Source organism: Nycticebus coucang, chromosome 19 (assembly GCF_027406575.1).
Source record: "Nycticebus coucang isolate mNycCou1 chromosome 19, mNycCou1.pri, whole genome shotgun sequence".
NCBI lineage: Eukaryota > Metazoa > Chordata > Mammalia > Primates > Lorisidae > Nycticebus > Nycticebus coucang.
In genome coordinates, this window is record NC_069798.1 from 2400914 (window position 1) to 2416981 (window position 16068).

At 37.2% G+C, this 16068-nt stretch overlaps 1 protein-coding gene across 3 annotated transcripts in view; it reads left to right on the top strand.

Moving 5' to 3' along the window:
• PIEZO2 (piezo type mechanosensitive ion channel component 2) overlaps positions 1 to 16068 on the top strand; it is a 459894-nt gene that overhangs the window by 384126 nt on the left and 59700 nt on the right. For 2 of the 3 annotated variants that reach the window (XM_053571828.1, XM_053571829.1), the window contains 3 exons: positions 2809 to 2915; positions 8704 to 8818; positions 14296 to 14355. In XM_053571828.1, coding sequence (XP_053427803.1) covers positions 2809 to 2915; positions 8704 to 8818; positions 14296 to 14355 — 282 coding nt within the window. Of the gene's footprint in view, positions 1 to 2808; positions 2916 to 5217; positions 5317 to 8703; positions 8819 to 14295; positions 14356 to 16068 lie in introns of all 3 variants that reach the window. The other variant, XM_053571827.1, reaches the window with a different exon arrangement.

A 16068-nucleotide genomic window follows, 5' to 3' on the forward strand; every position in this document is an offset into this window, starting at 1 on the left:
GGCCTTTGCTAGTTTAGAGAGACCTATCCATTTCAAATTGGTGTCATATTGAATGTTTTGTCACTTCACCTGGGGTCAATTCCCAGTGAGATCAATGTGGGCGTCTTTCCTTTTCTCATTTAAACGTTGCATTTTTGAATGAATTGGATATGGTCTTTGATAATCATCCTACAAGTTGGTAATAATTTAAAGAATTTTCTATGAGTTTTTGACTTCAGATTTTCTGATTCATTTTACCCTCATTATATCAAGTTCTGGAAGATGGGTATTAAACTAACTGTGCCTTGTTACAAAACCTTATAATGCAATAATGCAGGGATGTGTGTAATTCATAGTTTGGAATCATATTCTGACTATGGTTTTTATGTTTTTTCTGCAAAACCTATTTCTTTTTACAAGCTTGTGGAGAACAAAAGGGAAAGAAAGTGTGCTTTATTTTTTACTCTATGATAAGTTCCAGAACTTATCTTTAGATCTGGAAGTATTTCATGAAAGCCCTTATTTTGATCTCTTGAGTTGCTGGGCTTTCAAATAGATATTTCTTAGAGATGCTGAGTATAATAAGTGTAGTTGGTATACCATGTGTCAATCTGTGGACAATATGAAAATGTTGCTATGTTATTGCTGTTATTGGTAAGCAGCGAGGATCTTAGCATGGTCTACAGGTGATAAGCCTACTTCCATACCTATGCGCACACACAGGATTGCATTATTGCTGTTCAATGATACCTTCCACTCCAGGATCATGTGTCTCCATATCAATTCAGCACTGCCTGAATCAATACCAATGTTACTTTATCTATAAACATCTGAAATAAAGGGCCAAGTTATGAGACACTAGTGATGGAATTTTGAAAGTTAATTTTGTACTCAGTAACTCAGCAACAGCATTAACATTCAGGACACGTGTACACACATGGGCTGGAGGCAGGGTCTCCATCTGAGCTAACAAATAAGCTCCCTCCTTTGTATTAGTAGATGGTATTAAAGCAAGTGCTCTTTGTTGTTTTTCTAGTTTTGTTTCAATAACATTTTATAAATAAATAAGAGACTTTATTTTACATCTTCTTTTTCATTATATGTTAATTCTACTTGGTCACATAAAAATTGGTGAAGTTTCTAATGATAAAATCAATGTTAGAACTGCTTGAGATGAAAACTCTTTGGGCTTATCCTCATGAATAAAAGTTATAGAAGGTGTGATTGAATACAATTTAAGCTACGGTTGATTTAGAACCTATAATGAGGGTAAAATGCTCAATCTTACAATACTCTGTGTTTTACCCAAGTGATCATGTGACGTAGAGTCCATGTAATTTTCCCGCACATCTCTCAGCTTGTGTGAAGGCATTACTTTAATGGTCTTTCTCACTGTCAAATGTAATGCTGTAACGTTGGTTTGTTCTTGCTTATTCTTACCTTATGCTGTACTGCATTTATTTCCTAAGGCCTGGACCCAGTACCCTGGGCCTGGTTCTTTCTTCAGAATACAAATGACAAATTATAGATCTTCTGTTCAAGGATATAAGGCCCATTTCATTTATTCTATATCTTCATGAATGGAGGCTTCAGATTCATCTGAAATTCATGGGCAAAATTACTTAATTTTTGACCATGTTTCTTGATATTCAAGCAACTAATTTTATGCAAGCCAAGGTTTTCCATTACCTTACCATGGATAAGTCCAAAAGATAAGATTCCATGATATATCATCTAAAATATGCCTCAGCATTTGAAAACCTGAATGTAATTCAAAAATATGAACAAGTTTTCCACAAAATGGTACAGGTACATTTCACATAGCCTCGAAATGCATACACTGGATATCTTCCCTCTGACAGACTTAAATATTAAACTGATACATTAATTTATTAAATATTCTTGTAAATCTTAGACATTTTAGTTTTCTCTGGTCCCAATTGTTGACACAGGTATTATGTTCTTGCAAGGAAAGTATTGGACAAGGCAAAGACAATCTACACTGTTTGTGCTTTGTGTCTTTTGGTCAATATAGTTCTCCTTAAATTTCAGTAAGCTACAGAGGAGTTCTTTGTTGACCAGAATCCTAATAGCGCTAACCCATACAGACCATGTCTGTACCTGTCAGTCTGCCCTGGGGCTCCTACACACAGAAGCAGTCAGTCTTTCATTTTATATTGTTTTGTTTTTAATGTCACCTGCCCATTTTCTCCGTATGGTAATGCGTATGTGTTTGTGCTTTCTTTAAACTCTTTCAAACGTCTTGTATGTTTCGTCCCTTGTGTTACATGTGGAGAAGCAAGGTCTGCACAGTATAAAATGAAGTGAAAGGTTAAAGACACTGACCTTGGTCCTGAATACTCCTAATTGGGTCATCTACCATTCAGACAATCCCAAATCCCCATTCAGACAATCCCAAATCCCCCACTTCACTTTGGCCTTGTCTACAGGACCAAAATTTCTGAATTATGAGACAGTTTTCAGTTATTTTGGTCATCTTGGTAACAAAACTGGTTGCTGCAGAGTTGATCTGGTTCGTCTACGTAAAACTTAAAATAAAGAAGGGAGAAAATACCAGATCGACCCTGTGGTGGGCAGTTCCCTTATACAACCAGACGAGCCTCATACTCTGTGGACCTAATCACACCCACACCCGTAGCATCAGCCTAAGATGAGTTCTCTTCATCTCTTGTCTTTTCCTCCCCGGCAGCATCTCTTGCTGTGATCCTTTTATGGACAATTTGAATATCTTAGGGGGCTTTTCATTAATAAGCCCCCAATTATCTCATATTTCTTTCAAGCGATAAGTAAATATTTTGTTTTGTTTAGTGGTGAGGAGTGGAGATTATTATTTGTTTGAAACCGATAGTGAAGAGGAGGAAGAGGAAGAATTAAAGAAGGAGGCTGAAGAACTCCCGCGAAGGTCGGCTTTCCAGGTGAGGACCAGGTTGGGGAGCGTCATATCCTTTGCTCGTTGAAAAAGATTTTCTTATTGATAGACCTTGATTGCAAGCCTAGACGTCCCTGCCATATTTATATGTCAGAGCCCCTAGAAGCTTCTGATTTACCTCTGAGCTTGTTTATTTCTAATTAAACTTAATACTGCTCACTTTCAGCAATGCCGTAGTTACTGCCACGCAGGGACAATGTCTGCAGGTCCGGTCTTCATTCACTTGCCCTGAAACATTTTCTGATACGTTAATGGAAAAAAACGTAAACTCTGTGAGATAATTTAAAGATGTTTATTCTATGTGAACATAGCCTAGAACTCATGGCTTCAAGAGGTCCTGATAAAATGTGCCCAAGGCAGCAGCCAGGTTATAGTTTGTTTTTATGTGTTGATGGAGACAGGAATTACATGTAGCATCGTAAATCAATACATGGAAGGTATTGATGTCCTGAAAGGCAGGACATCTTGAAGCAGGGACAGGAGGGTGGAGTTTATAATCTATAGCTGGGTTTTAAGATTCTTTGATTTGTAATTGGTTCAAGAAAAGAAGCCTGTCTAAAAAAAAAAAAAAAAAAGCTTGGAATGTTCTAAATTCAGGTTATTTTTTTTTTTTTATTTCAGATTAACGTAAGAGTATATATGATTAGCTTACATTGTTTGTGTTTCTTAGATAGCGTCCAAGTTGTAGTTGAGCCCTTCACCCAGCAGGTGTGCCCTGTATCCCTAACACTGTGCCTGTGAGGTGAGAGCACACCAATCTCCCTCCCTCCTCGCCTCCCCTTCACGAATCTCATTATGTTTTTCTCTTGTGTGGGTGTGTAGTTGTTCATCTACTGGTTTCACAATAGTATTGAGGACATTGGATACTTTCTTTTCCATTCTTGTGATACTTTACTTAGGAGGGTGTTCTCCACATCCTTCCAGGTAAATACAAAAGATGTAAAGTCTCTGTCAACTCACAAATGGACAAATTAACTATGGTGTATGTATACCATGGAATACTATTCAGCCATAAATTAAGAATCCTTATGAATGACAGAGAAACCACAGGACATTTACTGAAACTTACCAGTAATCTGATAATTAAATTGATGGCCTGTAGGTATGGTTTAAGCCTTGTTTAGCATAGCGTTAGGTCTTGTTAATAATTTCATGTCTTATTGTTATAAAGAGTAACTCTAAAAGGGAGTGGGCATGATGAAGTGTGTCTGACCTCCCTTCTCCTCATGCCAGCCACTCAGCTTTGGGGCCTTTTGCAGGTCCCTTTGGCCAGGAAGGGATCCATTCAGTAGACTAGGGGGTGTAAGATATTATTTTAGCTCATAGACATAAACAAAAAATGAAGCTTCATTGGGTAGACTTTTCTGTTTTAGCCGCAAGTAGGAGATGAAAGCAGTTGATTTGGCATTGTTTTGGATTGCTTGAATGAACTTGTATTTTGATATGTGAAATATTTGATTTTGAAGATAAAATACTTACTTCGTTTTAGCACAAATGATAATTTAAATGTTGCTTTACATTTTTAAAGTCAGTTTACTTTGAATTTCCAAAGATTTGAGAATATATTGGAATAATAACATCTGGCGCAGTTCTGATTTTTTCGGCTTTATTACCTGTCTGTTTCAGCTCATCAGCCTAATATAATATATCTGGTAAATGTGTAAACAATGCTTATGAAAGATGAGGCTTTGTCATTAGAGTTGCATATGGGACGAAAACTTGGTTAAGTTTCTTTTACCAGTGAACCACATACCGGGACTGTTATTTTCCCTTTGTTATCCTGCTAGGCACGTAGAATGGTATCCATCGAGACACGCGATGTGCCATGATAAGCCCGTCATTGATTCTCAAAGGGCAGGTCCATCCCAAAGACACTGAAGAATTAAATTACTCATGGAGATGCCGTGGTTTAATGCTTTCTCACTGGCCCTAATCACACTCCATGTGTATTTCTTGATGGCTGTGTCTGTGTGCATGTGTGTAGCTGGCTTGTCAACTACGAATAACTTATTTATTTTTATCCTGATGGGTTTTATTCTAACTACCACTCGTCATGCAGCAAGGGAGAGAGCACGATGGTCTTCACCATGTTGGATGGGTTACATGCAATGACCAACTGTTTTCCTTCTCTGTTTATAAGCACAGCACATTTTATTCTAGCTTCAGCGACTGGCACATTTTAACATAGTTGATCTAATTGTAGAGGTAAATTCATGCTGATGTCATATTAAATGACTACTTTGGGGGTGTTTTCCTACTAATTACTGTTGCTTTGTCCTTCTTTGTAGAGAGCTATTGGGAAGTTTGCATCAGCCATTTTAGCCTTGCCAAAGTCTATCATTAAACTTCCCAAAACTATTCTTCAGTATTTAATCAGAGCTGCAAAGGTATTTGATGTTTTACCGATATGTAGTGTGTGACTCTCTGCTCTGTAGAACTTTAGACAACCATGTCCCATTGCCCTTTCTCTGCATTTTCTTGGTTCTATATATCATACCATGAAGGCATTATAAGAATTTAATATAAGAATGCACATTTTCCAAAAAGAGTTCTTAGAAGCCAGATTTCTTATTTGACTCTTGATTTAAACTAAAAGCAAAGACTATCACAAAATAGGAAGAGAAAATGCAGACACGTGTGTATTTTCTGTCCTCCTCATGATTTTCCTAAGTCGTGTCTCATTTCGAGAGGGTCACCTCTGTTGCATGCGTCAGTTATAGTGAGTAAAAGTATGATCTATTCTCTCAGAAAGCTGGTAAAATTCTGGATAAGCAAAGACAAAGCTCTTTCCATCTCCTTTTTGGGTCCCTGCTTTCTCTGCCTTCCAGTCTCTGAGTTCAGTGCAGCTCCCCTCTGAGGCTGTGCTGCCAAGGGCACAGCCTCTCACTCCGAGGGCACCAACTTTTTGCGAAAATTGTTAAGAAATTATTTGTTGATTAATCTAATGGACAATCAAAGTTATCCAGCTACCTTTCCTATAGTTGCTTCTTTATGAAAAAACCTGTAAGTATCAAATTACTGTTCTCAGACATTATAGAAAGCTCTTTCTTCTGAACTCAGAAGGTCTTTATGTCCCTCAGTGCTAAGCAAATGGTTTGGATAATGGCAGAGACCAGTGCTTCTTGAATTTTATGGGGGGGGGGAGTGTTCATTTAAATTCAGATTTGCATTCAGTAGATCCTGTGGGACTTGAAATTTTGCATTTCTCTCAAGCTCTCCAGGGAAGCACAGCTGCTTGTCTACCTTGAGTAGCAAGGTCCAGACCTCCCTGTTCCTTTCTTAATTAAAATGCTGGCATCCTGGGTTTTAGTTTCACATTTACCTTTGCTACTTCCCTAAGATTCTTTTTTTTTTTTTCTCTTATGTGAATACCATATGACTCTCTTAATTCACATTAGTAATTTATTTAAATGAAAGATTACAGTGTAACTATCCCCCATCTTACTTTTTTTTTTTAAATCACCTTGTTATAGACAATATAATGAAGGTTCTAGATCACACCTGAATTAAAGGACAGATTATGAAACTGCACCAATTTCAGTTCAGGATCTCCTCTTCAATAAAGCTCTCCCCGTTTTAAAGAATAAATACATTTTTGCATAATGATTTTTTAGTAAACTGAATCCCATTTTCCCCTAAAATGTATGACAAACTTGAAGATAAAGTCAGGAACACATGCCCTCGGAGTGCAGCCTGGAGAACCTGAAGGTCTCTCGTGTATGTTTGTGTGTGTTTTTTCACTTATGGTCCATGGTGCCAGCATCTGATTCCCCAGAGACACCTGTGGACGGGGATGGCAGTTTCCAGTACAGAGTAAGAACTGGGAGGTTCAGTAAGAGCCTTACAGTTTTTACTCAGTGAGGATTCAGATGATTCCTCTTTCTCCAACCTCATCAACAGTGCTTTGTTTTATTTTTTAATACTCAGGTCTAGCAAAACTGACTCTATCAAACAACCATTCCTGGAACTGTAAAACATTTGTATTTTAAAACATCCATGTTAAGATAATTTACTTACAAGATAGGGAATTACTGGGTGGTTCCCTCCCCACCCGGGAGTCCCCCTCATCAGCATTATCTGAATTCTCATCTCAGTGAGGCGGTGCAGACAGGCTTCCTCACGCTGGGACGCTGGAGGACCAGGGGCTCCCCTTTAACACGTCTGAGTGGTAAGGGTGCTCACCGTTTCCACGAGACACCTCTGCTTCACTCCATTCCCTTTCCTCACTTCTTCTCACTCCTCCAGTTTCCTTTCCCTTCAGAGCAAAAGCATGCCTTCAACTTGTGGGCCTACCACTTCACAAATCCTGAATTTTTTTAATTTTTAATTTTGGGGATTCTGATATTATCTAAAAACGATATTACAATGACATTTTTTCTTTAAAGGAAATACGACCGTTTGTTGCTCTTACACCTGAAAATTTCTTTCATTTCATAGTTCAAATGCTTTTAAACCAGTGTTGTGCTGAAACAAGTTTGCATATTAATGTGCTAAACCTCAGAGACAGTCTTGATAAAATTCCAAATTAATGTGCTCAATAAACATCTACCTTAAATTCCTTTTCTCAGTCCTTCTCCTTCAAATTCCAGGTCATCTTCTCATTGTTTAAAATAAGGTTTAGAAAAAATAAATAAATAAGTTTGGGGAATAAAATAGAATGTTCTCTTTTCTTTTTGCCTCCTGAATTTGTCACTCAAAAATAATACAAAAGCCACACTTGTGTTAATTGTCTATAACATTCAGATTTCTACCAGTGACAAGAAAAGAAATGTTTTTTTTTTTCTTTCTTAGAAACCCATTTCCCTATATGGAAAAGTTAAATCCTTCATTTTTACTGATATCGCAATGCCCCTGGTTTGCTTAGGTTGTGTTTTTTAAAGATTTCAGAAATCTGAAAATAATACAGAATAAAACAAAAATATCTAGGTTTACAAGAGCCACCAAGAAAACATTTATTTCTCTTATTCATCATAATGGAAAACCCAGCTTCCCTGAGACCCAAGCGTGTCTGTGGTGCATGTGGAGCATGCCTGCTTGGCTTCATTACTCTGGATGGCTGACTTTGTGTATTAAGGTTTCCTTTTTCTTTCTGCATGATTTCAGCAACTTTTGGTAGTTCTTTCTGGTTATCACTTACAGAATATTAATGCAACTATTTTCAGCTCTTGAATGAAAATGACAAAAGGCAACCAAAAGCACCACAGTCTTCGGTCCATACTGTTCTGGAATAATGCCTTAACCTGAATATCATGTTATTTTTCCTCTTACAATACTAATCAGTCTACAAATCCTTTCTCAAGTTGCTGGTTAATAGCTGTCACTCACAAGGGACAATACCGAATGTGTAAAACTATTTTCCCAAAGTAAATAAGACTGGTAAAGAGGTTGTTTTGCATCAGACTCAAAGTTTATTTTTGACGGGAGAAACTACTCTAATAATAGTAAGGCTTCCAGCTTATTCCTCTTGTGTGTAGTATAAAAGAATCAGTCACTAAATATCACAAATGGGAGTATTTGGGGGTTTGGGAAAAGCCATGGTTTGTATGGTTAAAGCCAGAGTTTATCTGATGTTATCTGTGATACTAAATGAAATATATTCCCACAACATCTGTTCTCATATTTTATCTTACAGTAATGAAAATAGCATAGAGATATTTGGCTTGTTTGGGAAGAAAAAAAAATTTCCAAAAGTTGAGAAAGCTTGGTATAGGTTCCCTTTCTTTTAATTTCAAATTCTTAAAAGATCTGGAAATAACTGAATTTTCTCTCTTCAGTTTGTTTATCAAGCCTGGATTACTGATCCTAAAACAGCACTTCGTCAGAGACGCAAAGAGAAGAAAAGGTCTGCAGGAGAAGACCAGGAGCAAAAGCGGAAAGGATTGGGGGAAGGTGAGCTTGGGGTGGGGCAACAGTTCACAGGCCGTGCTCTGTGCTTGTTTGGCCCTGGAATTTAGAGGGAGCCTATAAAGGACAGAAGCTTCAGAGCGATAAAACTTTCAATTCCTGTCTGATAATTAGCATAAACTAAAGCAGAAATTTATGTTAAGATATACATTTTAACATGGGAAAAGAAAAAGATGCAAGCTAAACCCAAGAAAAATACAAGGAAAAGCCTGATATTTTAAGGTAGATTTAAGTGATAACAAAGAGATGAAAGATAAGACCCGATCACTAAGTTAAAAGCTATTCTTAAAAACACATAAGAAAGACGAAACTGGCAATTTGATCAAGGAAAAAAAGGAAAGCATGCCGAAACAATACTTAGAAATAAAAAAATGGAACTACCAATGCTATTGTCAACATTATACCAATATATTTGAAAACGGATGCAGTAAGTAGATTTCTAAGGGAGAAAAATATTCCAGACTACAGCTAAAAACACCAAAAGCAAAGTTGAAGTCAAGTGGTATACTCAGTAATAGTGTTTCTGTATACATATATTTTACATATAAAAAAATACATATATAGGGTGGCGCCTGTGGCTCAGTGAGTAGGGCGCCGGTCCCATATGCCGGAGGTGGCGGGTTCAAACCCAGCCCCGGCCAAAAACCACAAAAAAAAAAAAAAAAAAAAAAAAATACATATATAATATACATATATATTTTATATGTAAAACATGTACATATAATATATCAGAATAAAGATTAGTATTTTGAATATGTTCAGAACTTCTAAAAATCAGTAAAAGAAAAATTCAACCCAATAAATGAAAGGATATGAAAAACAATTCACAGACCAGAAAATGAAAGTGGCTTAAACGTGCTCAGCCTCATTAGTAATAGAGAAATACAAACCAATTATTTTTACATGCTGTATTTTTTACCTATTGGACTGGCAAGAATAGAAACATTTGATAATATTACTTTTTGGGAGCTGGTGGGAAGATAAGTGTTTGTACATACCGTGAGTGGTTTGTAAAGTCCTGTAGTAGCTCCACTTTGAAAAGCCAAGTGTAAATATCAGATATCTGTTAAAACTTTAAATGTATCTGTTTTACTACAGATCAGTCCCACTTCAAGGTGTGCACAAACGTACGTATCTTAAAAATATTCATCAGACAGTATTTGTTAATAACAAAAATTTGGAAAACATCTTAACTGTCCATCTAAAGAAGAAGAGTCAAATAAATTTTGTTGCCATTGTATTACAGGAGTTATTATTCAGTAGCTTAAAGACAAGACGGATAGCTCTGAACTGCCATGGAGAACAATTGTTGACATATTGTTAAGTGAAAAACAACACATTGCAAAATGGCATGCACATTATGAAACCACCCGTGAGACAGAGAAGACCTCAAGACAATATTTTGCATTTTTAATGGGTTCATATAGTAGTGTATAAAGGCAAGAGAAAGATCAGGAAGAAGGCTTAGCTAATTGCTTTTAATAACAGTAGTTACTTCTTGAGACAGTGGAGAGTAAGTGGTATGATTAAAGAGAACTTTGGGCTTATCTGTTACATTTTGGTTCTTTACAAAGGAAATTTATAAATTCCTTGTGAAATTAAAAAGGTCTTCAAAAAATAAAAGGAAAATATAATTTCTGATGCAGCTCTCCTTGCACAATCTTTCTTCTTTTTGACCTTTCTTCCCCTTATACCTCCTGGTAACTTTGTCATTGTTTTACTTTATTATTTTGTTAATAGATAAAACAAACTCCATAAAATCATTTAAAGAGTTTTATTCTAAGCCACGTATGAATGACTGCAGCCTGGGATGATAAAAATCTCAAGAGTTCCTGAGAAAATACATCCGATGCCGCTGGGTTACAGTTTAGTTTTAGACATTTTACAGAGACAGGAATTTCAGGCAAAATTATAAATCAGTACATGGAAGGTATACGTTGATTTGGCCCCCAAAGAAGCGACATTTTGAAGCATAAGGACATTTAAACAAGTGATAGGTGGATTTGAAGAGTCTTTAATTGGTAATTGAAAGAGCTGAGCTTTGTCTAAAAACTTGGACTAAGAAAGAATGCTTAAGATAAGGGGGCCTATTACCGATCAAGTGATCCACCATGCCAGCAAAAGAAAGCCTGTCTAATCAGATTTTATGGCTTGCAAGGTGTAACTTACTACCTGGCATAGCCTTAGGTCTCAGTTATAATTTGATATCGCCACAGAGGCTCCTTGGTCAGTCTTATGATCTATTATTTAACAACACTGGTCCGTTGTTGTGTTTAAACTTCAAAAGGGAGGAGGGATAACAAGGCCTGTCTGACCTCCCCTTCTGTCATGGCCAGGAACTCAGTTTTAGGGTTTTTCTGAGATCCCCTTGGCCAAGAGGGTGTCCATTCAGTTGAGGGAAGGGAGTGTAGGATCTTATTTTAGTTTACAGCTTTAAAAACACAAAGTTAACACACACCCACTGGGAAGAGTCTATCAGTAAAGAGCTCCGCCTTAAGGCATCAACGGCTAACATATCTTGTGTATGTATTCACTTTTATTTGTTTATTTTTTCAAAAATAAGTTCATGCTCTACAAAGTGCGCTTGTATTTTCATTAATACTGTGTATCATGAAGATTTCTCTAATTAAGTATTTATAAAACAATGCCATTCTTTTTAATAGCTGTGAAATATTCTATAGTACAGAGATGCATAATTTATTCAACTATCCCATCCTTAATGGACATAAGATTGGTTCCAGATTTGCCACAGTGAATAATGCTATAACAGCCTCGCAAAAAATTTACGGGTAGTCAATACATGTGTGCATTTAAATGCACGGCAGGCGGATCCAAGTGTTTATAACTAATTGATCACAACCAGTTACAGATTTCTTTGTTACTTCTTCACTCCCACTGCTTCTCCTAACTATTTTTACTTAAAAAATAAAACAATAAAAATAAACTAATGAGGTTAGGAAGAACATTCAGCTTTCCACAAAAGAAATTCCCCAAAGCGGGTGTGTGCCTCTTTTTATTTTAATAGACATTTTTCCAAAAGGTTTTAGTAATTTATACTCCTATGTATAAAACACAGGACTGGCCATTTTCCCTTTTACCTTTAAAAAACAACAGATGCTACTGTAGATCGTTTTAGCACTTGTCTTTCTGCATTTTGTTTTCATTTGAATGTAGTTAAATTTCTAAATAATAAAACTGAGCATTTTTTCCCTTATATTTTGTTGATCATTTGATTTCCAAGTCTGAGAGTTGAACATTTTTATCATTTTTCTACATCATTCTATGGGTTATTTATTCTTTTCCTATTAATTTGGACTATTTGTATGTGGGTCACTACGGAGGTTCTCAGACGGACTGCACTACAGTCCATCTTTTCACTTGCAAGAAACACAGTTGATAACGTCCTTTCTGACTCACCGTGAAGCTTCCACCCGCTGGCGCATCGGTGTTGCTGGGAGGGCTTCATTTATTCCTGTCAATGAGAGTTTTATGTTTCTTGATTTTTATATGTCTATGATGACCCACATATGTAAGGCTTATTATCCTTTTTTCATGTGTTAAAAATATTTTTTCCAGTCCAATACTAATACTTTTACTTCATTTATGGCATATGTTATCTAAGAATTTTTTGTGATTTTTCTAATGTCAAATGGGTCTAAATTTCTCCTTGGAGTTTCTAGGTTTCTATTTTGCCTAAGAAAGTCGCTTCTCCCAAATATTATGCAAATGTCTTCTTACATTTCCTGCTAATTTTATTCACATCTTGAATTTTTTTTCACTCTGTAAAGGAGAGATCTAGCTTGCTGCCCTATGGATGAACAGACAATTATGCTGTCCCTGTTTATTGAGTTATTCTTCCTTTGCCTACTGGACTCAAGCTCTTCTTTTGTCAATATTAGGCTTCTGTTTTTTCCCAGGTATATTTCTGGACTCTGTATCCTGCTGTGCTCTCTGGTTGTCAAGCTCTGGGCCACAAACCATTGAGTCCAGTAGCCGTAGAGTTAGCTTTAATATGCAGTGAGACAAGCTCCCCTTACTACCATTTTCCCAAAATTATTTTTGCTATTCTCAGACATTTATTTTTCAAAAATTTTGTGACTAGTTTAAGAAGTTGTCCTCTGGTCATCTTGATACTAGCTCATTCTCCATGTTGTGATGATTATTTCATGTTCAAGTACACCATGATTTACTTGCAAATCAAAGACAGCAATAACCTAAAGATATTTTCTGATAAATATTTATTCAGCACCTTTTTGGTACAAGGCATTATTTCTTCTAGATTTCTTCCTTATGAAGCACATAGATTCTGTCCTTCTGAAGTGACAGGGCTGTTGATAGTAGCTCAATTGAGTCTCATCATAGCCCGAGGAGACTTTATTATCCTTGTTGTACAGATGAGGACATAAGGTCCAGAGAGTGAAGCAACTTGCCTGAGGTCACACAGCCATTCACGGAGTAGTGGGTGCGGAACTCCTACCAGACATCTCAGCTTTATAGCCTTCTATCTTAACCAGTGGGAAAGACAAATACAGGGGGAAAAAATCCTAATAACATAGTAATCACAAAGTTCCATAAAAGGAAAAAATATAAAGAGCAGGTCAGTTTAGCTGGTAAAGACAAGATATGGAACAGCAGCGGAAAAGAGGATAGTGAACAATAAGTTTGAGAAGACTTACGGGAGTTGAACCATGAATGGCCTCAGGGACATTATCAGAGACAATACTGGAAGCCCAGTTAAAGTTGGATTTTTTCATATAAACAATAAATAATGTTCAGCTTAAGTATAATTTGTACGTAATTCATGGAACACACTAAAAAAATTCTTACTTGCCTTAAATTCAAATTTAATTGAGTGTTTTGTGTTTTTATTTGCTAAATCTGACAATTTAGCCTAAAATAAGAGGATAAGAAATAAAATGAAATCCTATGATGCCATTTTAACATATGACAAATTAAAATTTGTAACATTGTCCCAAAGTTTGTTACTCCTTATAGTATTTATTGAGAGTTGACAAACTTTTCTCTATAAAGGGCCTGGTAGTAAATATTTTCAGTTTTGCTTTCCATGAAATCTCCGACACAACTCAGATTTGCCTTTGCAGAGCCAGAGCAGCCACATACAACACACAGACAAATGGACAAGGCTCTGTTCTGTTAAAATTTGAATTTCATATAATTGTTACATATAAAATAGTACTCTCCTTTACATTGTTTCCAACTATTAAATATATAGAAAGCATTCTGAACTCACAGGCCTTCTGACAATAGTCAGGAGGCCATATCTGTAGTTCACTCACCTTCATTTACATAATTCTGGGATGCAGTAAAGAGACGCTGAAAGCTATGAATTATTATACCAAGAATGTCCTAGATTTAATTATAAAATTCATTTTGATCTAGAGAAGTAGTATTTCCATTTAATAAAAGTAATACAACTCATGTCTGTTGCACACACTTGACAGGTCACATGGAATGGGGTGACCGGGCAGAGGAACCCGTCAAAAAGAAATCGGATGGACCAGGTAACAAAATACAGACAGATATGAACCATGGCAACTTTGGAATTGATGCTTGCCCAGATGCTTAGAATGGAAGGCTGCCTGAAAAATAATGAACCAAAGTATGAACTGTGATCTAATAGTCAGTGTCCCTTTAAATCTCATCTCTGCTGAAATTATCAAGCAGCTCCTAAAAGCAGATTTGGTCTTTACGTTTTTGGATAAAATGTTGGATTAGTATCAGTTTACAAATTCCCTTCTGCAAGTCCCTGTGAAAGAAGCTTTTAGGGAGGAAATTCTAATGTCCTGTGGAACACCTCAGAATGGAGGCCGGAGAATGCTGGTCGTTCATTTTAAAGAACACAGAGAGAAGGAGTTAAGTGAAAGGTAAGTCGAATTGGGAAAAAGAGAGGCACCCTGGAAGGCTGGGGCCAACCTCCTCATTTTAGGAAGGGAAAACCAAGTACAGTGAGTTTGTGACTTGCTCAGGATCTCGCAGCGACTGAGTGACAGAGCCAGAAACAGCAGCTTGTCTGCTACATCCCAGACTAGTCATAGTGCCATTGTGGTTTCTCTTTGCAAGGAGGAAAAAAAGGCAAAATAACATCCTCCGTGTGAAATGAACTCAGTACCACTCTCTGTCTCTCTAAACATGCTGCTTTCCTTCCATCTCCTGATTTCGAACCTCCTGGGCCTGGTATGTATCGGGAGGCGAGATGGTCAGCCTCTCTGACTCTGGACACAAATGCTTCCAAGGCTGCCATCTGCTGGCACGAGATGAGGAGGCCGTCTACCACCCTCTGCAGGACTGGCCAAACTGGATTTCCATTTCCAAATCACTAGACACGCACTCTAGAATAGCACCCAGCACTTCAGTAGCACATCTTGTTTGCCAGGCGCTTTTCCAAGAGTGGTAGCATATTAGCTTCTCCACCCCCTAAAGCTCCTCGTCTTCATGTTGTAACAGATAAGGGAACTGAGGCAGAGAGAGATTAACTTTTCCAAGTCTATACACCCACTAAATCCAGAGTTTGTGCTCTTAACCACTATTCCCCACTACCTCTGTGGTTGCATAAATAAAGTCAAAATTCAAATCCTAATTTTCCATATTATTAATAGTCTGTGATCCTTCAAGTTAATAAAGTACACGCTATTCATGACTCCAGTGCAGCAATTTCAGCTTCCCCATCAGGTTCACCAAGCAAAACTGTGAAATAATATTTATCTTTTCCACTTCTGAGAAAACAATCATAAATATAATAAAAAGTAAGTTTCAAAAATATTAATGGGCCCAAGTCCTTCAGCCTCTAGGAGTCAAGCTTCTCACTTATGTCTACATAAAATAGCTGGAGACTCTGTCCAAACTAGTTGGAGAAACACTTGTACATACCTTGCTCAAGATCTTTAGGAAAAGGGTGTCTGGAAAGAGATTTAGGTGGTCATACCATCTCCTCTGTAGCGCTGGCAGCACCTGACCGCACGCAGCTTCCAGAAGCAGCTGTTCTCTGCTATGCTTCTTTGCTCAACTGAGGATACTCTCTTTTCTTTACTTCCTAAACACACGTCATGTCATGACTGTTAGGTGTGACTCCGTTCTACAGAAATCTGGGGCTCGCAAGGATAATGACACACAGGACATCAGACATTGCTATTCTATCCTCGGCTGTTCCTCAGGGCCTGGTTGGCCACCAGGTGGTTTGAGGCTCTTCTCACCAGATCATTTTACCATCTTTTACA